Raw genomic sequence first — 26,375 nt, forward strand, 5'->3', positions numbered from 1 at the left:
CTGTCAGCCCCAACCTCTCAGTGCCCGCCCTCTCCAGGCTACCCTGGCCTGGCACCTCCTTCCACAGAGACTCAGGGAGGCCTGTGCAGGTGGGGGGTCTCCTGGCCAGGAGATCCGCTCTTCCTTTCTCCCCATCTCTTCGTGGTGAAGCCAGAGGCTGAGTCTGTGGCTAATTCTGTGTCATAAATCTGTCATCATTTCAAGGATGAGTGGCTTCTGAGGGGGGCTCCTGGGAGCCATCTGGGTGCCCCCATAGGTCTTGTGAATCCCCCTAACCCTTGTCTGTAGTTCTGGAGGCTGTTCAGCTGCCCCAAAGGTGGATTTTTAGAGTCCAACCTCATTTCATTCTTGCCTAGACAGGACTGTTGGGGTCAGCCTCTGGCCTCTGGGCCTAACCTCATTCTGGCCCATCCTCTGCAGCAGCAGACTGTGGCCCCATCCTCCATGCCCACCCCCCACCCGCCCCCCAGCCCCAGATAATCATCATAAGAATGGCCTGGGAAGCTCTGGTGGGGCTCTTAGGTGACTTGTCCCTGAACAAATCAGGAAACTTGAATCTCGGGTCTCTCACTGTGAATCCTGGGTACTTTCCACTGCGTCCTGTCACCCTTGAATGAATAAGTGAATGGGGGAGTGGATGCGTGAGGGAGTGAGCGAGGGAGGAAGGAGCACATGAAGGCGTGAGTAAATGAGTCAGTGAATGGCTGCAGGGGGAGCAGGCACATGGGAACCACTCATAGTTCTAGGGTCTTCTGGTTAGTTGCCCAGGCTGGGGGGTGTTTGGAGAGCTTGGCGGGAGAGCTGAGCTTTCCAGGCCTCTGAGAGATCTTACCCCTCTGCCGTCCTGGTGGCTCAGAGGCTCACCGGGCACGGCACAGAGCAGGATGAAGGGTTTATCTGCCCGGATGCCCGCCTGGCCGCCCTCAGCACAGGCAGTGTTTGGTGGGCATTCTGCAGCCTGACTCTTAGTAGGGATGAGCAAAGGGGTGGGTAGGGTGCCAGTGGCCAGGGGAGTCAGGGAAGAGATGAGCAGGCAGTTTGCAGCCTCCCTGGCTGCCGAGCAGCTGTTACACCCGGTGTGGGGAAGCCCATGTGCTGGCGCCGCGCCGAGCCACCCCCTGCTGAAGAAAGGACCCCCAGGAGGGCTATGGCAGCCATTTCTCCCGGAAATGAGGGGCTTAATTTTTCCTGGCTCCCTAAATGTTATTGCCTTTATATGCTTTGGAAATCAGTTTTATGGCTTATGATGCTTGTCCCCTGAAATATGGAAAGCTCTGGAAATTAAATGTCGGGAGGCTTCTGGTCTTGAAAGGCCAGTGGCCAAGGGTGAGGGGCAGGGCTCAGCGTGTCCTTCCAGACCTGAGTCACTCTTTAGGAACCTGGCTGGCTGAAGGGAGACAGGGGCAGTGTGTACCTCAGGGTAAGAGGGTCATCCTGAGGCTTAGGGACCGCCCCACCATGTCAGGTGGTCCTGATTGACCCATCCTGGGATGGCAACTCATGCCTTCCCCCTAGATGCCTGACTTTGCCAGCAGGCTCCCCCTGGGGGCCATCGGGGCACCCCGCCAGTACCCCGCCAGCCTTGTCAGTGTTGACCTCTCAGTATTAGCAGCAAACAAGCCCCCTGGGTTTCACCAGCTGAGCTCAGGCCTGGCAGGGGCTCCTACCCACAGGAGGGTTCCATCTTCCCACAGAGTCGGCCTGTCATGAGCTGGGGGCGGGGGAGGGGTGTGGTATAGAGATTAAGTGTGGGTATCCAGAGGCCCACGAAATTCCACTTCCCTTTCCTGGGACCTCAGACTCTCAAGCCAGGTCCTGAGGGTCTGCCCCAGGAGCAGGCTGTGTCTCTGCTCCTTCTTAATATGCGAAGAGCTCCTACAAATCAATATGAAAAATGGGCAAAAGATGTGGACAGCCAATTCCCAGTAGGGGAAAAACAAATGGCCAGTAAACAAGTGAAAAGATGCAGAACTTCGCTAGTCATCACGAAAAGGCTAATTGAAATCAGAGGCATCATTCTTCACCGCGAGCAGCAGAGGCCGGCGTGCTCGGCAGCGGGAGCGGCCGTTTCTGGGGCTCACCCCAGCGTCTGGCAGCAAACCAGCACATAGTAGGAGCTGGGAAGCAGGTGTCTGTGCTGCTTTCTGCCAGAAGGCAGCTGGGGCTCCTCTCTGCTCTCTGTACGGCTGGGCAGGGACTCCCCCCTCTCCCCCCCCCACCGGCCATGGCCGTGGTCTTTCTGGGCCTGGCCCTTGTGGGCTGGATGCTTCTCAGTGGTGCGTCTGGGATTCTGCTCTCTGCCTGCACCGTTACCAGGACTTGGCGGGGGCACGGGGAGGGGTGTTAGTCAGACCACAGTAGAAATGGGGACGCCCAGAGTTGGGCAGCCTGCCTGTTCTTGTGGCTTCTTCCAACACCCTTGGGATCCTCTTGCCCTTGCCATGACTTTGGCTCTCTGGGCCTCCCTGCTGCCCATCTCATCTGCCCCACAACAGCGCCTGCCTATCCCACTCCTGTCTCCATTCCAGCCTTGCTAAATGATTTGGGGGTGTCATACTGCTTGTCCTCGCCCCCTTCCTGGTCTTTGTGCTGCCGGGAGCACCCACTTAGGCGGCGTGTCGCCCAGGACACTCCTCTGGCCTGGGGTAGGTGTCCCTCCTCTGGTGATTGCTCACTGTCAGGTGCTGGGTCTGCAAAGGGGAGCAAGGGAGACTCGGCCCAGGCAGCCAAGACACTCTCGGGGGCTCTAGTCACTTGTAGTGACCCGGACCTGGGGGGACAGACCTTTATGGAGGGTCAGGAAGGGGCAGCAGGGCAGAGCAGCCCTGACTGACAGGTTGGCTCAGTTTGCTGCTCCCAGAGCAGGGAGCTGAGGGGGGCCCAGATACCCTTTTCTGCCTGCCCCCAAGGGCAGCCCTTATCTGCAGAGCCAGGCCTACCACGCCACAGCAGAGCTGCCTTTGATGCAGAGGCACTAGACTTCATGCTGCTTCCATCCAGGGAATCTGGATCTCTGAGTCCTTGAGTCACCCTCCCCCCGCCACCCCCTGCAACTCCAAGGGCAAAGCCAGCCAGCCAGAGAGCCCGGGCCTGGGGGTCACCAGCCTGGAGCTCTCCTTGGATCCCAGCTGCCCCCCTGTTTGACTGCCCTCCTCACGGGCCCAGCCTCCTGCCAGGCTTCTCTTTCCAGCCCTCCAGACTGAGGTGGGCACAACCCTGTTCCTTCGTTCAGAATATGAGATGATGGGGACCAAGTCCTGCCCTAGGAGGAGCTCAGTGTATAGTCGGGGGCAGGCCCGAGCACAGAGTGTAAGTGCCTTGATGGGGAATCCTATGCAGGTCCAGGAAGGCTTCCTGGAGGAGGCCTGCGGGAGAGGCCTGCTTCCCCACTCGTTTTCCGGTGGGGCTCACTGTGCCTACAGACCCCACAGTCAGTCCTCCTCACAAGGCCTCATAGGACTTGGGGCTATGGGGGATCCTGGGCAGACCTGGATCCAGTGCCAGGCAAGCCCCTCACCATGACAAGCCCTTCACGCTGGGCCTCGGTTCGCTGGCTTGAAAATGGGGATAAGTGAGGATGGACGGCAGTGGCAGATATGTGGGGCCTGGTGCCGTTGGGCTGCGCTGCCTTGCCTCTCACAGATGGGCGCCCCTTTAGGAAATCACCCCCAGTGGTGAAGTTACGGGTCTGTGTGGTCCCCTCGGGAAAGAAGCGCATTTGTGAGAAGACCCAGCCACGGAGCCCGGCTCTCCCCGGCTTCCCCACGGACCTCGGGCTCCTGCTGTACATCCCCGGCGTCTTCCAGATTCCGTCTGCCCGCCTGCCCCTGAGGAGCAACGCCCGGCAGGGCTGCTCGGGGACCCACATGCCCCAGTGATGCCCCCTCACCCCAAGCTGGTAATCTCCGGGCTCAGGAGGACGCTGGCCCCTTTCTCCTGCCCCGCCACGACTAATCCATTCGCCAGGGCCCTGATCCAAGAGAAAGCTAATTAAGGAATTTCTGCACTTGGCTTAGCCTGGACTCTGAAGATTCCCCTTGGTCTTCCTCGAGTATCTGAAAACAGGTGGAGGGAGAGGGCAGCAGAAGGAGCCTGGGATGAGCCCCCAGAGTCTCTGTAACAGACTTAATCCCCCCAAAGCCGGCAGGATTCAACAGCCCCTGGCCGAGTGCTGCTGAGAAGGGGAGGGAGGCTTGTAGGACAGAGGGGCCCTTGGTCACCCAGCGGACCCCAGACCGCACGGCTCCTTGGCCCCTGCCTGCGAATGGGACACGGTGCATCCCCCAAGAGTTTCAGGGCCCCTCACGGCACAGTTCTCCAGAGCAGTGAAAGGCACAGCTCTGTGACTGGGGAGTGCCTGCTTTGAGGGCTGCTGCCGGGTAGCAGATGCTCATGGAAGTGGGGGTGGCCCCCCTTCCTTCAAGGGCTTGTTTGCCTCCCAGATATTTTAATCAACCAGTGCAAGTTTGTATTCAACACTGGCCAGCGAATGTGGGCTCCACAGGGCAGGGGTCTTCGGGGCTCCACTCACTGTGCCCCCAACCTCGCTGAGCCTGGCACACAGCAGGCTCTCAGTCAAGACTTGCTGACCATGCGGGTGGCAGCAGGTCCTGAGATGGGTGGTTTCTGTCTCGCACTGCTACTACCTTCAGAAAACACCTGAAGGTCTTTGGGGTTCACTGCACCCCAAATGTGGGTGGGGGTCTGAGAGCCTGTCCTCCCTGTCACTCTGGGTATTGACTGATGTCTCATCCTGGGGAGAGTCAGACCCGCTGCTGCCTCTCTGCACCCCCCCATTCCCTCTGCAGTGCTGGGGGTGGGGCGGGAGCATTTAGACCTGCAGATCCCTGTGCAGGGCGGAGGGGAGAGGGGCGCACTTGCCTGCATCATGGAAATAAAAATGATAAAAACCTGCCACTGAATGCTGGGTGGCAGTAAATTACTTAACACCTGAAACAGGTTGAAATGTGGCCGCTGTGGCTTTTAATAAGCCGGTCTCCGATGCAGCCGCTTCCGAGTAAGCAAGCCGGCCAGGTCTCTTCTCGAGGCATAATTTCATCGCATCCCGGGCTTGGCAGTGGTGCAAATAAGATTTCACTTCCCCTGTAAATCTCGGGGCGTTGCGGGGGGGTTGTTGGGATTTCATTTGTGCTGTCCGTTAGTGGCTTAGAGAGCCCATTTACTTTGCCCTGGGGGGAGGGTCCTTCCTGCAGGCCAGACGGGCGGGGAGGCAGGTGCTGACCTGAGGACCTAGGTGCAGAGGAGGGAAGGGCGCAGGCCAGGGAGCACCTTTGTTTTGGGTGCCTGCACGTGGATGAGCAAGCTTGCCCCAGACCTCCTGGGCAGCACTAGGGTCTAGCCGGGTGACCTCGCTTCTGTCCAGGACCTCTTAAGCAGGGTGTGAAGACTGGGCTGGAACTTGGGTGTGGGGGTTAGTTCAGGGCTGGTGGATACTTCCAGGCTTGATCGCCTCTTCTCCGGGATGCTTGGTGGGGTCCAAGACCACTGCTTGGTGGAGGCAGGAGGGAAACTTCTGGAACCTGGTGGTAGCCAGGTAAGAGCAGGAGGGTAATGGCTTCACTCTTCCCCTTGAACTGGAACTTTTAGTCCTGAGTCTGACAGTGACATTAATCTGGTTGTTTCCAAATACATGTGACCATGAACCTTTGCTGGGCAAACGCCCACTGATTAACTGTAGGCGCTGAGGAATCCAGTCTGGGAACCAGCCCTCCCGCCCCTGGGGGCTGGGCTTTGTGGCTGGGTCACCAGCACCACTGTGTGGAGGGTGAGGTGAGCTGGGGGTGGGTCCATTGTAGGGAGACACTGGCTCCAGTACCCAGTAGGGCTCATCAATACTTGCTGACCAGCTGCCTGGTGGACAGAGTCAGCTGAGCCCTGGCACTTCCTGGGCACCCACCGTGCACGGGCCCTGGGCTGCCCCCCGCCCCCCACAGCAGGATGGGTGGTGAGGACTGAGAAAGGAGGGTGGGGGCGCAGGGGGGCCCCTGAGGAGTCAGGGCCCCATCACCCCAGTCAGGTGACCCATCATCAAAGCACGTGGAGGAATACATGTGCTCCCTTGGAATAGAAGGAAAAGCTCATTAACCCATATCCAGACGTGAAATCAGATCTAAGGCAGAAGTAATGAGTTCTTATTTTATGTTAAATTTAGCAGAAACTGCTATTGTTCTCATGGAAAATTATTTTTTCCCCCTCTGTGGGATGTGGGAGATCAGACAAGGCCTGGGAGCTGTGAATGTGGTGGGTGCGTCCAGGGAGGGCGGGTGTCTGGGGGGAGGAACCCAGGTGTGTGCTTACGGGTGGGGGTGGGGTGGAGGGGTGGGGGCAGGAAAGGCACACTCCCCACACCCCCACAGCTCCAGGCTGATTGGGTGTCCGCACAGGAGCTGGAGCCTCTTACGGGATAATCCACGGGCTCCCTAATGCAGCTCCACGCAGGGCCCTCGGAGTTGGCCTTCAGCTCACGACCTCCCTGCCCTGGGCCTGGGCTGGGGTCAGGATGGGTCCATCTGGCAGAAGGGTCAGTGTTTTGCTTTGGGGTGGTGCCCCCCGGAACTTGCTCCATCCTCCACCAGAGGCTACCGACAGCCGAGCCCACCCTGGGGTGAGAGCCGGGAGGGGCGGGGCGGCCGAGCCCACCGTGCGTCTCGGCCCTGGCGCCGGCCCGCTGGGCACCAAGCTGAGAGTCAGCAGCCAAGAGGACTGTAAAAGTTAAATCTTTCTATTTATTTCAAGAAAGGACAAGGAAAGTGGACCTGGACATCTTATATGAAAACAGACAAACAGAAAATAGGACCAAATAGTTGATCACATTCATCTCAACGTTGAAGTTTCAAGGCACCTACTAGAAGGAGGTCACAGGGCGGCTCGCAGTGCACTTTGGTCTGGGTTGTCGTCGTGGGGGTTGTGGGTCTCAGTTTTCCCGGAAGCCCCGTCTGGAGGGGAGGCTGGGAATGAGGCAGGCAGGCCTGGGACCTGGCCGGCAGCGGCAGCAGCAGCAGCAGCGGCAGGAGCAGCCCCATCACCCAGAATTGCTCCACCCTCAGAACAAAGGAAGGAGACAAGGACATGGACGCTGGGCTGAGTCTGCAGGTTGGAAGGGCAGAGGCTCCGTCGCGCCTAGACAGGGGCCCCTGGGGTGGCAGAAGGAGTCACAGCTTTGGGAGAGACCAGGCCTGCCCTCCGCAGGCCGTCAGCCACGGGCACCCGCCTTCCACAGCAGAGGGACCCACCCGTCCCCGGGTCTGGCCAAGAACTCCACCCTGGCCATCTCCTCAGCTGGCTGCCGGAAGTCCAGCGCCAGGGATGCCAGGATCTCTTCCGGTGCCAGCTGAGATCCAGATACCTTATGTCTCGTTGTCATGGGGAAGGGAGTTGCTGTCACTGGTTAGGAGACCTCGCTCTGCAGTGCTTCTGGCTGGGGGTTCTGTTTATTTTCTTTGCCTAGGGCTTCCCAGCAGCCCCAGTTGCCACCTTAACCTTAGCTCTGCTGGCCTGTGCTAACAACTTCCCGCCTCCCTCAGCCCTCAACCCCACTCCCTCTCCACTCTCTCCCTCACTTGCTAGCTCAGATGACAAACCTCTGTGTCTCTTTATGAGCTGGAAGGCACCAGCGTCCCCCATCAAAAGAAACAACACCCCCATCCCAGTCCTGCCTCTCCCCTTGCTTCTCAGCCAGGGTGCTGGCCTGCGGGCAGGAGGTGTGTTGGGCCAGTAACAAGCTAAGGCTAGTTTCAGGGGTCCGGGTGCCTCCCGCCAGCCAGAGGGAGTGTCTCTGCACACTCTGCAGCCATGTCCGCCGCCGGGAGGCGCCCTGGACAGCCCAGCTCCGGGAGGAGAGCGTGGCTGCCAGCTGCGCTCTGCGGTGGGTCGCTCCTCTTGCTTTTATCTCCTTGGTCTTGAGCAGAAAACCGGGTAGTTCCTCCAGGTGGTGGCTTGGGGTACGGGAACTCGACAGGAGCGTTAGGCAAGGTGGGACACCCCGTTCTTCACCTCCCTGGTCACCAACTTGAGGCTCCATTGGGAGAGGGGAAACTGAGTCACCCAGGCCAGCGGCTCACAGCTGATTGTTGGTGGGTCCAAGGGATGGCAGAGGGAGATGTGCCCTGGCCAGGCTGCCAGCAGGGCGGGCGCGGATGATGACAGGAAGGCCGGGCCCACACACCCTCTGGGCCTTGTGCACGGCCTGAGGAGGTGGACGGCAGGTGGGGAGGAGGAGGAAGTGAGAGGACGGAGGAGGAGGCTGGAGCACGCCCGTGTGCCAGGCACCTGCTGGGCCTCATGGCCCAGCGTCCACCCTGACGGCTGTAAGAGATTAGGGGTGGTGACAGCCAAGACTGTCTTGCAGGGACTCTGTGGGCTTGGCCTTTGGGCTTGCTGGTGTGGGGGGCAGGGGTGTGTGTGGGAAGGACAGATTCGCGGCATCCTGGTGGCTGATGGGCGAGTGCTGGGTGGGGGTGAGTGGGTGGGGGGCTGACTGACCACATTCCCCAGCACCAGCAAGCATTTCAGCAAACCGGTGGGGGCGTGACAGTGGGCTCAGCGAGTGGGGGCCTGCCAAGACCTCTGGTGGGGAGTAAGGCAGGACCCCCCCAGGCTCTCCAGGGGAGACTTGGAGAAAAGGTGAACTTTGCTTCTCGGTCACAGGGGCCCTGGGCACACCCGCAAATCTCATTGACAGTGAGAAAGTGGGCCTGACCCTGGCAGTAGTGGAATTTCTGAAAGCAGAGGGGGAAAAACCTCTGCTGTGTTAAATATGCAGAGAGGGAGGAGGAGCATCAAGAGCCAAGGGAATCTTTTGTGATTGTTTTTAAAGAAGCAAATGTGGATATTTCAGGCAACTACTTGGAACATTTCAAAAGAAATGAAAAATGCTTGAAAATGCAGAGTGAGGAGCGCCCCCCACCCCAGCAGCCCCAGCCTGGCTGGGGAGAAGGACTGAGCAGCAGCCAGGAACTGCTGAGTTGGGGAAAAAGCCCCGCGGAGCCGGGGTAGGGCCTGGCACACACAGGGACCGCAGGCCGCCGCGTCCTGGAGGTGCCCCTGCATTTCCTCTCCCGCTGCCTCTTGGACAAAGATAGGAGGGTTTGGCCTCTTCGCTGGTGGCTCTTTGATAGTCCTGGACGGCCTGACTATGTCACAGCCCTGACCAGGGATTTCAGGGGACCCCTTCCTTGCAGGACCCTCGGGGTGATAAAGTAAAGGAGGGAGCCAGGATCTTCTGGTCACAGAGTCAGGCCTTGGCTTAGGCAGGAAACTCTGCCACAGCCCCATCAAGGACTTGGATGCTGCCAGGGACGGGGAGCTCACTGTCTGGCTCCTTTGCTAGACCAGAGTTTCTCTTCCCTGACCTTCAGTTTTCCTTTTACAGTTGGCTGCAGGGAGTGGATCAGAGGTAAATCCCTGTCCCCCCCCCCCCCACCACTCCAGCCCCAGCCCCTGGAAGAGAAAGGACCCAGAAAAGCTCAGGGCTCCAGGCTCCCCTCTAAACAACTGGATGAGCCACTTCCCCTTGCTTTTCACCCCTGAAGGCAGAGGTCAAGGGGCAGAGTCTGCAGAGGGCTCAGATGGTTTCTGAATGACTTTGTGGGCCGAAGTGCCCCCCGCAACGGAGCACAGGCCACTACATGAGGAGAATCAGTCTCCCCAAAGCCACGCTCAGGCCCAGCACCTTCAAACCCAGCATAAGCCTCAGCCTTCCAAGACCCCCAGTGTCCCCACCGGAGCTGCTCAGAGGCAGCCCCTCGGGTCCGGAAAAGCCATCTGCACGCAGCCACTGGGGGCAGGTTTATAAAATGCGAAAAATCCCCTTTCCCATCACCTCCAAGGAGTTTAATCTCTCCTAATCAATTTAGCAGACTCGCTTGGTTGTAAACGGTAATGATTTGCATTTTTGAGCCTTTTTATCCCTCCTTAAGAAAAAAGATTGCCTGCTCTGGAGGCCTGGCAGGGTGTGAGCTGCTTGTTAGCGCTCACCCAGGCGCCATCCAGTTCCTGTGCACTGATTTGAGTTTGGAGAGCAGCCGTGGGGTACCCGGGACGCCCGCAGAGGACCCTGGCTGCGCCCGGGCATGAGGACGAGGTCTGGCCTTGGGGGCCCAGTGCACTGGGCCCAAGGCCCCTCCTTCCAGCAGGCACCCAGCTCTCTCCCAGTTGCCTTCCCAGCTCTATTGCTCCCTGCTTGCCGCATTCAATTTTCCTTGTTGTATTTTTCATAAGCACAAAGCTCAGAAGCCCCATCCTCCTCCCTGGCGCATTCAGCAGGGAGCAGATTTCTGGAGTGGGTTGGCTTTGGGACTGAGCTGCCATTGGTGGGGGAAGGGTGGTGTCCTCCCCTCCATGCTCAGCTCCAGCGGGTGCAGGAGGGAGGCGCAGATGCCGTCCTGAACATGGCACCCGACCCCTCCCTCAGGCCCCAGCCAACCCTCTGAGACCCCACAGGGATCCTCACCTGGCCTGTCCCTCCTCCTCTGGGCCTCCTTCACCTGCCTGGACCAACTGGCACCTCCTAGAATTAGGAGAGGGCCTTCCATTTGACTTTTGGAACACCCAGATTTCCTGGGTGAAGCTGGCCCCCGCCTTGGCCCACCCCCACTTTACAAAAGGGAAACATCTTTCCCTTTACCACTCCGGAAACCCTCTCTGATGCTCCCTTCATGCTCTGGCCTCAGTTTCCCCTTGTTGGGGCTGGGTTCCCCAGCCATGGCATCTTCCCAGCTGCTGTCTCCTCCCTGGCCAGCGTCACCCTGAATGAGGAGTCAGTGCCCCAGCTCCTGCCCTCAAAGCCGGCCTGCGGGCCCTGGTGGGGGGCCCTGGCCAGCCACGTGGCTGCCATGTTAACACAGAGGCCGGGAAGAGGGAAGATGGAGGCTTCCAAGTGAGGCTGGGAAGAGGGAAGGAGAAAGGGAAGAAAAGAAGCTTTCGATGCACATCATGTCTGCGGAATTGAGTATGACTAATTAATAGATTTTATTCTTAGTAATCTCTTAAGCATTCCATACGTTGGGCCCCACGCCTGAGCTGAGCTTACAAGAGGCCTCATTCGCAAAATGCAAATGACTCTCCTGGCCCTGCTGCCCCTCCTCCTTCCCTGCCTCCTCTTGCCTTTTTTTTTTTAGGGGAAATTTAAAGGAAAATTGCCATGTAATAGAAAAGAGATTCCAATCACTACATCTAATTACCACGAAGGGTAAACCACTTAACCAAGGAAGTGTCGGGGGCTTTTTTTTAAAACTTTAAACCTGCCTTAAATGCCACAAGATACACTCATTAATGCTGAGGCCAAGGAGGTGGTTCCGGTTAGTTTGAGGTTGCGAGGGTCAGGTCGGCCGCCACAGAGAGATGCTCTGGACAGAAGTGGTGGCCAGCCCTGGGCTGGTCTACAGGGTCCTGCGTCCTCAGGGGTAGGGGAGGCCGGGCGCCCTGAAACGCCCTCTCTGTTGAGCCATGGCCAGCTCAAGGAGCTAGACCAAGAGGGGGACAGGCTGTCCGAGTGGATCTGCCTTCAGGCCCTCCCTCCATGAGGCTGCAGGCATTTGGGGCCCACTCTCAGGACGGACACTAGGAGAATGTCAAGATGTCAGGATGCTGAGGGCAGAAAAGATGAGTGTGGGCCGGCGGGGCCATCTCTACTAACTCGGCCCTTACTGGTGCGGGGGCTTGTGAGCCCAGACCTGAGCCCATTAGATGAGAACCTGGCCCAGGAGGCCAGCGTGAACCTGTTTTGTGCTATGGTGAAAAATGTGTCACCACCAAGGCCTGGGTTTGGTGGGCATAGTTGGCACAGCCTGACTCCTTCTCCAGGGCGTTCCCGCAGCCCTCGCTGTTCATATGCCTTCCCTCCTCAAAGGGGGTGGTCCTGCCTGGCTCGGGAAGGAGAAAGCAGGACCTGGAGTGTGGTGGGGGTGGAGCATGTTGGCAGCGGGGCAGGGCGGGGGCGGGTACCTGAGGGAGGGCTCCTCCTTTCAGAAACAGCAGAGACCTTGCACTTCTGCCCCTGGCTAATGCCCCCACACCCTCATGCACCCTCTCCTCCCAGACACTGCGGGGGAGCCTCTGCTCCTCCCCAGCTGCCAGGGATGGGCCTGTGTGGGGAGGGTGTTGCAGGCCAACGGGAGGGCGACCTTTACACCGACGAGAAAGTAAGGCTTGGGAAAATGTCTCCCCTGATCTCATTGTATGAGAAAATGATTCAGGTGGGAAAAGGGAAAAAGGCTTAGGTTAGAATGAAACATCCGTGCCCTCGGCCTCTCCCTGGGAGGGGGCTGGGCGCCCCATCCAGTGAGCCTGGCCCTGGGGCCTGGGCGCCCCACCCTCCACCTCTCTCACGCAGCCGCTGTCTCTTTCAGCCGCCTCGGCACGGATGGGGTCAGTAGCATCTTTTCATGTCAGGCGAGCAGCCGGCCGGGGCTGTCACTGGTGATCCTGTGACCGCGTTCAGCTTCCTCTCCCTGCCTTGGGCTTTTGTCAAAGCAGTTGAGGCCTTTTGAAAACACCACGGCCGGGAGCCGGACCCCTTCTCATCCTCCCTGCCCTTGGACCGCGTTTCTCCTTTGACATGGCTTCTCCCCAGTGCAGGACAAGTGGCATGTTGACAGATGGTGACCCGGCCCCCGGGGGTGGGGCGCAGGAGAGATGAGAACCCCAGGCCCTGCTCTCTCTTCTTTCCAGAGCTGCTGTCATTATTCCATCATCGTTTTAATCTCACGGCTCGCGGAGCTGCACTGTCAGTTGATAGATGGCCATTGGCCACGCTGACTCCAGAGGGAGGAAATCAAGACCCCGCTCCTCAAGGCCCAGCCAGCGTCCTCCGAGAGGAGGCTGGTGTTTTTAGAGCGATCTGGTCTTCCTCATGCCCAGCAGACTTCCAAGGGCGGCTGCGAGGCTGAGTTTCCTGCATGGGGTGGGGTGGGGGAGGTGCTGTCTCCCAGGGCTTTTCTGAGAATTTTCATGGCTTTTCTGGGCTTTGTTTGAGCAGCCATGGAAACCATTAGGTCTAATCGGTTGATGGGGGGTGGGGGGGAAGAAGCAACAACCTGTCCCTGTGCCAATTACCTGTCCTGTGAGGAAGCACATAGCACAGAGGAAATGCTCAGAAAGTGGCTGTTGGGGTGTTCGCATCTGTGTGGGGTGGGGGAGAGAGATGAGGACACTGGCCATGGAAGAAAGCTTCTTTCTGCTATCAGAAAGTCGCCCCCAGCTCTGGCCAACCTGAGATAGGATCGAACTGAAAGCTAGGGTCTCCTGAGCGACCCAGCCAGGACAGACACGCCTCCTCCTTTAGAAGCAGCATTACCCCCGCCCGCCTCCCTTCCCCGACACGCTTTGTCTACTCACTCAATGATTTCTAGGAGAAAGCAACGTTTTCTTGACTACTGTCCCAGGAAATTGTAGGAACTGACCCAAGCAGTCCTGTCAGGCCCGCGCGGGTGGTGCTGTCTCCCACCTGCGTTAGAGACACAACGCAGAGACAGGTCGGAAGACGCACCTCCAAGTGGCTGGGGAAGCCACAGCTTCCGTGGGCCCACGCGTGTGGTGCATGGAACTGAAGAGGGCTCCAGTGTAAGAAAAAGGTTGGTTTTTTAATCGACTACAGAATTGTTCAAAGAATGCAGTGAAAGGTGCTATTTCTGCCGATCTGGAAGGGAGACGGTATGGAAAGAACCGGGGAAGAGATTTCAGGACAATATCTCCACAGCAAAGCTCTTTTCTTCCTGCTTTCCTTTGTGAGGCGCCTGAAACCTTCCGTCCCACGGGCGCAGCGAGCAGAGCAGCCCGGGCGCCGCGTGGGGGCCGTGCTCGGCGGCTGCTTCTCTCTGACGGTTCTTTTGTGCCCTGAACAGAGCGCGAAGCGCAGACGTGCACAGGTAGTATCTTGCCAGTTCAGGGAAAAAAAACCCAGCCCAACCTTTCCTGCCACATTATTTTTAGTCCTTCCCTCCCCAACTGGCGTGATTCGGTATAAATTATGCCTTCAGCAACATCAGATCTCCCTCCTGCCTTCCTATGACTAAAAAAAAAAGGTTTTTCATTGTGTTCTACCAAATCATCCACCCTCCCCAAACTCGCTTTCTGCCGGGAGAGTCATGGTGGCATTTCTTTCCTTTGCTGTTGGGTGGCGGCAGGCGGGGCAGGGCCCCCTGGTCGCCTCGCGGAGGGGCGGGAGCCGGCGGGCGCGGCCGCGGCGTCAGGTGTAGGAATAGTCGATGTCGGGGATGCCGGCGTCCCGGTAGCCCCGCGTGGTGCCGTAGCCAATGGTGTGCGTGCCCTTGCAGAGGCTGCTGCCGTTGGAGGGGAAGATGGTGTGGACCACGTACTCCTCTTTGGCGCGGTAGGGGTTGATGGGCAGCATCTGCAGCCCGGGGCCGCGGATTTCCAGGATGGAGTTATCCTTCTTGGTCCCCGACTCCATGTAGTCGTCTTTTTTCCGGCTGCCTCGGTTGTAAGCCCTCTCCCGGGTCAGTAGCTCGCCGGCCCGGTGCACGTGCCAGCAGATGGCTCCCAGGACCAGGAAGAGGAACACAAGGGCGACCGCGCCGCCGATGATGCCCGCCAGGGGCAGGCCCGCCATGGGGTCAGCGTTCTGCTCCTGGTTGAGCGTGGTGGTGGGGCCGTAGCTGTCGGCCGTCTCCGCCTTGGCACACACGGGTGTCTCGTCGGCCACGTAGGTGTTGCCGGTCTCCATGGTGACCATGCAGATGATGTAGGTGGACTTGGGCTCCAGGGCGGTCAGCAGGTACTCTGTCTTGTCCCCCTGCACCAGGGTCTCTGTGATGGAGCCCACGGCCGGGCTGTGACCCAGGCGCAGCCAGCTGAGCCGGAAGGAGGAGGCGGGGAGCATGGCCTTCCACGTGATGCGGATGGAGTCAGCCGTCAGGGCCTTCACGTGGATGACCAGGGTCTTGGCGCCCTCACCCGTGGCCATGGGGTAGTCAAGGCTGGAGTCGGGGAGGCGCAGCCCCGGCCTCTTGGCCTTGAGGGTGAAGAGGGAGCCCTGGGGTGTGGTGGCCGATGCATGGTTGCCAGCCGTGGTCTTGGGGGCGGCGTTGGCCACGCTGCCTGGCGACCCTGCTTCGAAGCACTCGTCCATCTCGCTGGTGATGTCCTTGATAGCCATGCCCCGGACCTTCTCGGGGCCCTGGCACATGAGGCCCCGCACATTGACCACGGCCGCCCGTGCCTTCACCCAGTCCCGCAGCCACATGAGGTTACAGCCACAGAACCAGGGATTGTTCCTGAGCAGCAGCTGGGCCAGGTTCTCCAGGTCATCGAACAGGCCACGGGGCAGTGTGGTGAGGTTGTTGTTGGATAGGTCCAGCCGCTCCAGCTCGCGCATCTTGGCCAGTGTGTTGTAGGGCACGTGGCTGATGGCGTTGTCCTGCAGATAGAGCTTCTGCAGGTGGGTGCTGGGCAGGTTGAGGGGCGGGGCGGCCAGCGAGTTGCGCACCAGCGAGAGCTCGGTGAGGTTCTGCAGGCGGCTGAAGGTGTCATCCGCGATGCGCTGGTTGGCCAGCAGGTTGCCATCCAGCACCAGGCGCCGCAGGCTGTTGAGGCCCTTGAAGGCGTGCAGCGGGATGGTGGAGATGCGGTTGTCGTCCAGCCGCAGCTCCTCCAACGTGCGGGGCAGCCCCGAGGGGATGCTGCTCAGGTGGTTGCGGCTCAGGAAGAGCAGCTTGAGCTGCTTGCTGTCAGCAAAGGCGTCCTCCTCGATGCTGACGGTGGACACGGAGTTGTCGTCCAGGTGCAGCTTCTCCAGCAGCGGGATGCGGGCCAGCGAGTCCCTGGCGATGGTGCGTACATTGTTGTCCTGCAGGTGCAGCTCCCGCAGGGAGCGGGGCAGGTTCACAGGGAACTCATCCAGGTCGTTCTCATACAGGTAGATGACCTGCACGCTCACCTTGGTCTTGAGGGCTTGGGGGATGCCGGCGTTGTTGATCTGGTTGTTCTGCAGGTAGAGGGTGGTGGCGTCATCGGGGATGTCGTCGGGGATGGAGGTGAGCCCCCGGTCGTTGCAGTAGATGAAGCCGTTGTCGCAGCGGCACACGGAGGGGCAGGTGGTGCTGTCGATGACCTCCGTCAGGAAGGCGATGAGCCCGTAGCAGAGGAACAGCCAGTCCCGCAGGTCCATGGTGGCCGTGGTCATCACCACCGTGGCTGTGACAGTGGCAGAGGGCGAGGCAGTGGCAGGTGTGGTGGGGTGGGCCACCACCATGGTGGAAGGCTGGGGGGCCCGGCCCCACCTGACTCGGAGCCGCGGCACCTACAGGGGCACAGGACACTTGTGGTGAGAATGGGTCTCCTCCCCACCCCCCGCCACCCAGGGTCAGACCCCTGGGTCCCCGGTGGTGGTCATTCGGGCTGGCTTTGGGCTCTGAGGGACAGCTGGCACCGTTAGACCTCACCACCATCAGTCAGTGGCCTTGTGGACGGGACCGTGGGCCCAACAGGGGCAGGGATTTTGTGAAGGCAACTCGGTTTTTTTGCTCAGGAGTTCACCCCGAGCCAGTCTTTAGGGCTGATGCTAAAAGTGGCTGGTCCACAACAGGCCTATGAAAAAATGTTCAACATCACTTGTCATCAGGGAAATGCAAATCAAAACTACCATGAGATACCATCTTACACCAGTGAGAATGGCACATATTAAAAAAACTAACAACAACAAATGTTGGCGAGGGTGTGGAGAAAAAGGAACTCTTCTGCACTGTTGGTGGGAGTGCAAACTGGTCCAACCACTATGGAGAGCTGTGTGGAGATTTCTGGACCTACTAAACATAGAGCTTCCATAGGATCCAGCAATTCCACTCCCAGGTATTTACCCAAAGGACACAGAAACATCAATTCCAAAGAGCACCTGCACCCCTATGTTTATAGCAGCACTGTTTACAATAGCTAAGCTTTGGAATCAACCCAAATGCCCAAAAATAGATGACTGGAGCAAGAAGATGTGGTACATATACACCATGGAATATTACTCAGCAATCAAAAAAGATAAACACATGCAATTTGCAGCAACATGGATGGCGCTGGAAGGGATCATGCTCAGCGAAATAAGCCAGAAAGAAAAAGAAAAATACCGGATGGTCTCACTCATAGCAGGAATCTAGAAAACCTAAATAAGGGACCAGGAGAATGAATAACTATAAGAAAGTGAAAATCAAAATCAACAAAAAACTATGAACCAGAGACACTCTATGAGGGGTGGAGGGCGGGGAGGGGAGGGATTGGGGTCAAAATAAGGGGATTGCAATTGTATGGGGAATATAAAAATAAAATTTATTTAAAAAAAAAAAGTGGCTGGTCCACACAGATGGAGGGACTCAGGGCATGCTTGATGGATTCAGAGCCACCCTTTCTCACTAGCGAGGGGCCCTGCATGCCTGTCTGGCTCTGACCCAGGGCTGGGAGGGAAAGCTGGTTTCGAGGGGCCTGCGAGCTCAGAAGGGGGGCGCGTTGCCAGAACCTGCAAAGGAGAGGCCGCCTGCATCCTCACTGCCGTGCAGCGGAGAGCAGGGCCTCACGCCTGGTGTCAGAGCGCGTCCTGTTTGTCACTCATGCATTTTAGAGATGAAAGAAGGTGTCGACAGAACAGCTTCCTTGTGTATTTGCAAAAATCTCTCTCCGGGGAGACGCCCTCCCTCACCGTGCTCCGTGTTGATGGGAAATTATGCCACACCTCACCCCCTTCCCGGGTGGCGAGGCTTTCAGCTATTTAGAAATACATACGTGTGTGTGCTTGTGCACACGTGAGTGTGTGTGCATGCGTGTGTGTGTGTTTGTGTGTGTGTCTGTGAACCTATATGCATTTCTTGTATTGAGACAAACAGAAGGGGGGGTCTGTGCTCTGTGAGAACTGCATACAAGGTGTAATTTCCGTTTTCACAAATGGAAAAATTGCAGCCTAGATTTTCCCCATATTACTTTACTGTTCACTGTGGTAAAAAAAGTAAATTAAGAAGAAACTATCTCTCAGCCTCGGTGGGAGGTGCCTTCCTGCCGCTGGCAGGGGTCTGCCGGGTAAGACGCGTTCATTAAGGCTTCTCGCTGGTGGACATGACGGCCTCTTGGAGTCGGGCTGGGCCCCAGCCTGGAGGGCAGCCCAGTGTGCAGAGCAGAGACTGCCCCAAATGAGTCTGTGTGGGACCCTCTCCCGTGCCCCGGGGCCCAGTGTCCATTTCTTAACCGTGGCAAGCCTTCTCCCCTGTCTGGCCCGCTGTCCCTGCAGTGCTCCTCCCCAGCCAGCAAACTGCTCTCCAGCCTCAGGGCCCATCGCAGATGTCTCCTCTGCTAGGCCTTCTGATGCCAGATAGAGCTTCCCTCTGCTCCACCGTCTAACCAGTCACGCTTCCATCCACTCCCCCAGCCACCCCTCCCCCCCCACCCATCCAACAGAACTCTATTGAGCACCTATCACGTGCCAGCCCATGTTCTAGCCACTTGGGATTCTATTCTGGTGGGATGGTAGAGCTCACACTACAACAAAGTTTTCTCCTAGAGCTTTATGAATACATAAGTCACTTAACCCTGCCCCCAAACACCAGGTTGGAGCTTCTCATTACCATTTAGCAGATGAGAAAAGCGAAGCTTAGAGATGTCATTAACTTAGTCAAGACGACTTGTGCAGGGGAGAGGAGGGGCCTGGCCTCTGGGTCTCGGGCTGGAATTTGACCGCTGGGCTGCGGGTGCCACGTCTAGTGTCCCGGTGCCACACCTGTGGGCTTTCGGTCAAGCTGTCTGGTGACTGCTGTCTAACGTTCCTACTGGATTTCTGGTGCTCAGGGGCAGGGGCGGGGGCTGTGTGGCTTCCTTCAGAGACAGAGGGAGCGGGCTGCAGGGCCAAGTGAGCGGAACCGCCCCCAGGGCCACCACCCTGCGTGCTGGTGCCCGCTGAACTTTCAGGGACCTTTGCCAAGGCAGCCCTGTGGCCATGCCCATGGTTACCCAACACCCCAGCTCAGGGCCCGTTAGAGCATAAAGTTTTCTCGGTCCTGGAGGTGGGTCCAAGCCAGGTAGAGGGCAAGCAAGGGCAGGGGGATGAGCACGCGAGTCTGTGTCTCCCAGCCCCAAGGGGAGCCAGAGAAAGGGGGCTGAAGTTAGCACCGCCGCCTGAGGGGCCAAGATGCTCTCCAGATTATTCCTCACTGTTCCCCCAAGCTCATGGCTGTTAGTCAGGGGCTGTGACCTACTCTCACCCCCACCCTTGGACTTGGAGTTGGTGTTTGCTTCCCGCACGCTGAGCGCCCGGCTCTGGGTGGCCCTGGCTGTCGTCTGGGTTTCCCCTCGCCCTGGCTGCCCTCCTCCAGGCACGTCCCCTCCAGACTCCTTAGCCTACCTCGGACTTGCTCCTCATCCCAGGGGCTGGGAGGGGCACTGGACCCCACTAGTGGGCCACCCAGCTGGACATGCCGCCTTGAGAGCACAGGAGAGACAGGTACCGGGGTGACTCTCTCTCCAAGTGCACGTCGTACCTGCGCCCACCTCTCACAGACACACGAGGCCTCCGACCCTCCGTCTGCACACCTGTCCCCTCCTCTGAAGCCAGAGCTGAGGAAGTGGTGGGGCCTGGTGATCCTGTCAGAGGCTGCCATGGGCAGAGAGGCAGGCTGGGCAGGTGTGGGGCAGGAAAGACTGCTCAAAGGCCACCCTCCTTAGCCTTGGGGTCACATCTGACCTGTGAGGGACTCTGTTCTGAGTCCCCAGCATCTGGCCAGAGGACACACCCCTTCCCTGGTCTGTCAGCTGCTGAGTCACCCAGCACTGGGGTGCAAGGGTCTCCGGACACGGCCATGCCGGGCCATGCCCTGAGCCGGGGCAGGCTCGTTAACACCAACACCAAGGGCAGCCACCACCACGTCTTCTGGCGTGGACATCAGCTCACGGCTATAGTCCTTGCCCTCCAGAGGCCCTGGCGTCATTAGAGTGTAAACTGCGCCTCCCAGAGATGCCTGGTGGATAATTAAGAAGCACTGGGGAGGCAGGCACCCAAGGCCTTTCCATTCCCCTGTCTGTGGGCCTCATCCATCTTGGCTGAGTCCCCCGGCCTCCCCCTTTCCCCAAGGCCACCCCACACTGAGCCCTCTGGCTCCAGTGAAGCAGGGCAGGGCCTGCGGGTAGGGAGGACGTGAGCTCGCCTCCCAGGGGGACCCCTGTAATTGCCAGGGTGCCAGGGGCCTTTTCATTCCCTGTGGTGCGTTGGATGGTTTATGTGGCCGTCAAATCAAACCTGGTAAATCGCCCGTCTTTTATGGGGTTGCTTGTCGCATGGGTCCCGCAGACACCAGCATGGTATGAGTTATGACCTGCCAGCCCTGTGATTGACAGCAGATCCTTGTGTTCAGTGAGGGGGAGGGGAACAGTGAAGTGGCAGAGACTAGAGATCCCCCCTGAAGGGGGACCTGGGGCAGCTGCCCCACCTCCTGAGGGCACCCCTGGGTCTCAGGCCATGAGCAATGCACTCCCGGGTTCTCTGAAGGATGAAACGTGGTCACTCTGGGTCACTCTAGCTGCTCCTGGCAGCAGGCAGCTCTTCCAGACCCAGGAGCTGTGCACTGGGAGGTCAGGAAGGAGAACTTGGGACTTTTGGGTGAGCAGGGTTTTCCCAACTCCAGTTCAGGCACATGCTGAGGGCTGTTCCTGCCCCGGCCCTGGGGGCTAGGCCCCCCAGAGGCACCTCCTTCTGGCAGGGAGCTGGACCCACCACCCTCAAGGCCTTTCCAGCCCTGCCTTGTACGAGGTTGCCCCTGATCTGTCTGTGGCTGCCATTGAGAACTTGTAATGCGTCAGGGCGGGGGTGCCCCTTCTTTTAAAACCTAAAGTTAATTATTTTTCTAATTTCATGCTGCATGCATTATGCATTAGCTGTTATCACTGGCGGTGATTGCAGACAGGTATGCAAATCCGCTGGAGATGTACCTGGAGTTCACCTCTCTGCGTGGGCCACGTCAGGTGGCGGGATGCCCCGAACTTCAGAGAATGCAAATCACTTTAAAAAACAAGACTTTAAAATTGTGTCTGAGGAGGTTAATTATATTGATAACATGGTTCGATATTAAACTATTCCAGGCCAGGAGGGGGTGGGGGATGAAAGGAGACACGTGTAATTTTGTTTCTTTCTCTCTCCACCTTATTTAATAAGATGTTCCTGCTCTTGATAGTTCTGTCTCTGTATGTTTAGACTGAGATGAATTCCTTTCAGGAAGGAAAAGGAAAGACCAGGGAAGTTGCAGACAGTAGAGAAGGGGGCTGGGGGAGTTAGGGAGGAACAGAAGGCCTCCCCTGCAGGGATGACAGCAGCCCCCAGAACAGGGTGGCACCCCGGGGTCTGTGCTGCTGGACTTCTCTGCAGCCAGTGGGATCCATGGTGAGGAGCCGAGAGAGGAACGGGGACCAGCGAAAACCAGGTGCGGTGGTCTTACTGATCATAAAGCCACATGGAGGCCCTGCTCCTGGAGAGGGCCCCCCTACTTATTTATCATGATTGACTGTCCAACCCCTCCCACTAGAATGTCCATCCTATAAGTCGGGATACATCTGAAAGTCCAGGGCTCACTCACTGACCTGGATGAGCCAGGAGATGCTCATAAACGTCTGAATGAATGCGTGAATGAATGAATGAATGAATGGAGATGCCAAAAGGGAAGCCCCAGAATCTGAGGAGTAGGTAATGGGAGGAGCGAGGGGGGCCAGCATCTTCCTCCAGCCCCACTGGAGAGGTAGTGATGCAGACCCAGGCCTTGGACTCACTGTCCAGTGCTCCTCCCTTCCCAGGTGTCTCACCTGCCCCCCTCGGCTGCCCAGTCACCCCAGCCTGGATGAAGCAAACTCCAGGGAGATTCCTGGCTGTCCCCACTGGTCCCCTTTGATAAGGGGTGGCTGGCCAGGCACTGCTCAACCACCGGTTTTCCAGGCGTCAGAGGCTGGCCCTCTCCATGCCACCCTGTCCAGGCCAGACACACATAAGCCGGAACCCTAGCCCTCCGGACCCCGGAATTGGGAGGTATAGGACCTTTTTACAGAGGAGGAAAACAGGAGGCCCTGAATGGGGAAGTTCTAGGCCGGAGGTCTCCTGCCCTTTCCAGGGGGCGGGCCTGGGGTGGAAGACGGCAGACAAGTGCCCCACCTCTCGCAGGGCTTCCCCCTCCAAGCGGGTCTGGAATGCCTCTAGCCTGATGGAGGGTTAATAGCTACTTAATAGAAGTAGCTCAGCGCCAGCTGCACAGACTCCTTTCCAGCGGGGCACGGCCCTGCGAGCCGCGTCCCGTGCGCCCAAGGGCGTCCCGTGCGCCCAAGGGCGCGCCAGGTGAGGCGGCGGGAGCGCGGGCGCCCCGCTGCGTCGGGCGGGCTCGGGCTCGGGCTGGCGCGCCTTTGTAATAAATAACAGCAAATAGCCGATCCGCAGGGCATCTTTCACGCCGGTGGCTAATAACACGACTATTAATGCCCCGCAGACGGCGTGCGCGCCGCGCGCTGACGGATGTCCCGGCCCCGGCGCGGCCATCCATCAGCCCCTCTCCCGGGGAAGAGCGCGCCCGAGAGTCATTTTCCATCTCGGTAATGAATTGGGGCTGCCCTGCCCTGCCCTGGGCGCCGCGCTCGGGGTTGCCTGGGATTCGAGTTTGGGGAGAAGCAATCCCGCCCCCGAGGCTGCGGCCCCGCCCCGCCCGCCCCCGCCCCTCCCCCGTGCGACCCGGGGCTGCTTCGTGACCTGGGGGCGCCTCGGGGCCGCCTTCCCACACCCGGGCAGAGCGGGAAGCCGGCGCGTGGGCTCCGGAGCCCGCGGGAGCAGAGCCCTGGGTGGCAAGCCCGACCTGGGCCCCCCCCCCACCCCGGCCAGGACAGAGGCTGTCTGGATGGAGGGGACCCCTGGGCTTCCTCCAGAAGGAGGCAGCAGGTGCCCTGGCCTGTGGCACAGGTGCCCCAAGGTCCCCCTCCCTAAGGCTCCCTGCTGCCCGCTACGGGCAGAACAGGAGGGTCTCACTTGTGCAGCCACAGCAGGGGTGGGTGATCCTTTCACTCCAGAAAGGGCCACTGCTTGATTCCCTGGGCCCACGCCTCGGGGTAGACCTCTCTGCGGGAGGAACCCCTGGGCCCTCAGGGCCACCCCAGAACTGTCCCAATCATCCTTACCTCCTTCGCTGCAGCCCTGGAGCCTGCTGGGTCCGGCTGGGGTCTCCACTCTGGATGCTGCGCCTCCGGACACGGGGCCTGGGCCACACTCACATTTCCGTCCACAGCCGTGGCACTCAGGGTGCAAACCTGGGGTGTTGGAGGCGATGGGGGCACCCCTGGGGCACAGGGAGGTGGGCCTGTGCTTCTCTCTGCTGGGCTCCTCGAGTTCAGATGCGTCTGTGGGTCCGGAGCAGCATCCCTGGTGCCCTGAGCCACAGGCACTGCTGGCCTCTCTTCACAAAGTGAGGGCTGTGCTCAAGGGACCTGTAGGGGCGCCCCCCGTGGCCCTGGGATTTCCTCACGTAGACTGGGGGTGTGCTGGGCCCCTGCTCCCCGGGCATGCCCTATGGTCTGGTGCCCATCCAGGGAGGGGGCCTCTGTGGCCACTCGCTGCTCGCTCTCAACTTTCACTCTTTGTCTGTCGGCCCGCCTCCTCTGAGGCTTCTGCGTGGCTTTTACCCCTTTTCTTTATCGAGTTGTTTTTTTTTTTAATCCCTTTAAGTCACTCGGCAGAATGGGCTGGTGCAGAGAGCGGTCTTGCGTGACAGCGGAGAGGGAACCGCTCTCCAAAGAATCGGTGTTCCTGCCACTCAGGCTGTGTCTCCGGGGGCGGGGGGAGGCCGGGTCCACTACCCTGTGGAGGGGTTCGGATGCTCACCGCGGGGCTGGGGCTGCTGACATGCTCTGCTGGGCTGTCAGGCCCCACATGCCCCCCAGTGGGAAGATGCTCAGGGGTGCTCGGTCCTGCTTGGCTGCGCCTGCTTCTGGAGGTTTTCGTGCTGGGGAGGCTGGGGGATGGGTTATTCCTGCCTTCCCCCCGTCTTGTCTGTCCAGAGAGGAATCCTCCTTCTCCCACTTCCTGCCTCCTCACCTGCCAAAAAAACAATACAAGTGATGAAACCCAGGGAAATTAGGAGCCTGGGCTCAGCCCCCTCCTTGCCTCCCTCCAGAACCCGTTTCCAGAATGCCACTTTCCCTTGAACTGGGAGGGCACTGGGATTATTCTCCGCCATCTCCCTTCTCTTGAAAATCCAGATAGCAAACAGCTGGCCCTGCCGGCAGCCTCCCCCGACTCCCGGCGGCCCTCTTCCTGGGGGTGGAGGGGTTGGGAGGAGAGACAGTGGGGAGAGCTGGCAGTGCAGGGCAGCGCCCTCCGGCCGGAGCTGGCTGCTCTTCCCCCAGCACCTGCTCCTCTTGCTAAATGTTCAAACGATCCAACTGGGCCACTGTGGCCTTGGCTTCCAGAGCAGGCACTGCCTTCCCACCGCAGAAGCAGGAGCTCCAGGGGGCCAGGAAGCCGGGTCTCTGTGCCCCTGGCCTCCCTCCTCCCCTGCCCCACTGCCCAGGCCAGGGTCAGGGCTCCGGACCTCCAGCCACCTCCTGTGGCCGCCTCCCCATCCACAGACCTGGGGATCCCAAACGGAACCCAGCCCTCTGCGTTCGACTCTCATTAGCACGGCGTGTCTGAGGCCCACGTGCCCCGATGTCGTTTCTCCCCTGCAGGGGCCCCTCTTTGGAAAAGGGCTTTTATTACACATCTGAGTGTTAGCTCTGGTTTGAAATCAGATCTAGATGGGCTCAGCTGCATCTGGGCACTTTCCTTTGTAGGGCTGAAGGTGGATGATTTGGGAATGCTTGTCTGGGGCTGTTATGAATAAAAACGAAGCTATTTGGGGGGGTTAATATGCCTAGTGCCCAGATGGGGGCTTGCCCCCCCCCACTGGATGTCCAGTCTATTAGGGAGAGCATGTAGGCTGAGGGGCAGGTCCTGGCCAGGGGGAGGTAGATGGGGTGGACATGGGGTGAACAGGGTGAAGGGGATATGCTGGGGACCCGCTTCCCAGAAGGAAGGAGGCTTAAGAGCCAGCAAGTCCCGTGAGACGTCAATCCAGGGCCTGGTACATACTCAAGGTGTGAGCAGGCAGGTGGGGTGCAGCCTCCCATTCCCCAAGGGGCAGGAAGGGGGTTGGACAGAAGGGAAGAGGAGGACAGTCTCTGCATAAGCATCGAGCGAGCATCGAGCACCCGGCTCCAGTGCAGACTCGCGTTGCTATTACACTGCGTGATTTCATCCAATTATAAATTGTAATTTCTGTATGAAAGCGAGAGATGGAAAGCATCCAATGAGGTCATCTGCCTCCCAGGCCAGGGCGAGGAAATTGTTTTATGCAGCGGGAGGTGGGGCAGAGGCTATTGGGCCTCCATATTAGAGGGGATGTGTCCTCGGAGCCGGAGGCTCCAGCCAGCCGTGGCTGATCCCCAGCACACAGACACCACCGAGCTCAGCTTTCAAAATCCTGGATCCAGGAAGGTGGCTCCGTCCCGTGGGGCGGGGCCCTTCCCACGCCCCCTGGATCAAAACCCCCACCAGGCCCCCTAATGGCTGGAGCTGTCTCCTGCTGCCTTCCCACCTGTTGCCTGTTCCCCACCTGCAAGGCTCCACCCACGTCACCCCTCACCTGCAACCACTCGCCCCTCTGAGCGATCACAGAGGCCACGATGGTGGCCTGCCCGAATTGTCCCCTTGGTGCAGGGAAGGGGACATCTATTTGTCTGGGGCTGAGCTCCCAGCCCCTGGCTCCATGCCTTGCACACAGTGGGTGCCTAATAAATGCACCCCATGAATTCCCCCCACTGGGCTTCCTCATTTAGAAGACCAGGGCTCTTGGTGAGCCTGTCCAGCTTAGTACATCCTGGGTCTGCCTCCCTATTCCCCCCACTTCCCCTACTCCCCCCACCTCCCCTGTGGTCCTGCAAAGCCTCTTAGGAACAGCATGCCCCAGACCCCACTGAGGATACTGGGTCCCTCCGCTGTTTCTGCTGTGGGTGAGGGGGAGCCTCTCGGGCATCTAGGGAGTGTATTTATATTCAGGGTCAGCCCGGCTGGCAGTGCTTGGAGGTGTGGGCTCCCTCCACTGTGGGTGTGATGAGGATTGTTAGTAGCCGCCTGCATTCACTGAACCAAACGAGACCCAGGAATCAATAGGCAAATGAGCCCTGTTCTGCGTCCAGTAAGCCCACCCCGTCAGTGGTGGCGTGTGGACTCCTGTGTGGTCACGCAAGTTGACCAAGGACAGAATGAACCTTAGGGTCCCCAGGGTTCAGAAACAGAGGCTCCTCTTTGGCCGGCTCTGGGCGCTCCCCGACAGGCAGCCTCTGCTCACCCCCTTCCGTCCCAGCCCTCCCCTGTT

General features: G+C 59.1%; 2 protein-coding genes across 4 annotated transcripts in view; one reads left to right on the plus strand and one right to left on the minus strand.

Annotated features, from left to right (window-relative positions):
- The window catches only part of MACROD1 (mono-ADP ribosylhydrolase 1), a 123,711-nt gene that overhangs the window by 20,846 nt on the left and 76,490 nt on the right, over window positions 1–26,375 (plus strand). The gene's annotated exons all lie outside the window — the stretch shown is intronic.
- The window catches only part of FLRT1 (fibronectin leucine rich transmembrane protein 1), a 66,423-nt gene continuing 49,493 nt past the window's right edge, over window positions 9,446–26,375 (minus strand). The window contains exons 2-3 of one of the 2 annotated variants that reach the window (XM_037517711.2): window positions 23,143–24,055; window positions 9,446–16,279 (exon numbers count right to left, since the gene is read on the minus strand). In XM_037517711.2, coding sequence (XP_037373608.1) covers window positions 14,207–16,231 — 2,025 coding nt within the window. In that variant the 5' untranslated portion in view covers window positions 16,232–16,279; window positions 23,143–24,055 and the 3' untranslated portion in view covers window positions 9,446–14,206. Of the gene's footprint in view, window positions 16,280–23,142; window positions 24,456–26,375 lie in introns of those variants that run through there. The other variant, XM_037517710.2, reaches the window with a different exon arrangement.

Source organism: Talpa occidentalis, unplaced genomic scaffold (assembly GCF_014898055.3).
Source record: "Talpa occidentalis isolate TD23 unplaced genomic scaffold, MPIMG_talOcc4v2.1 talOcc4.17, whole genome shotgun sequence".
Classification (NCBI taxonomy): Eukaryota; Metazoa; Chordata; class Mammalia; order Eulipotyphla; family Talpidae; genus Talpa; species Talpa occidentalis.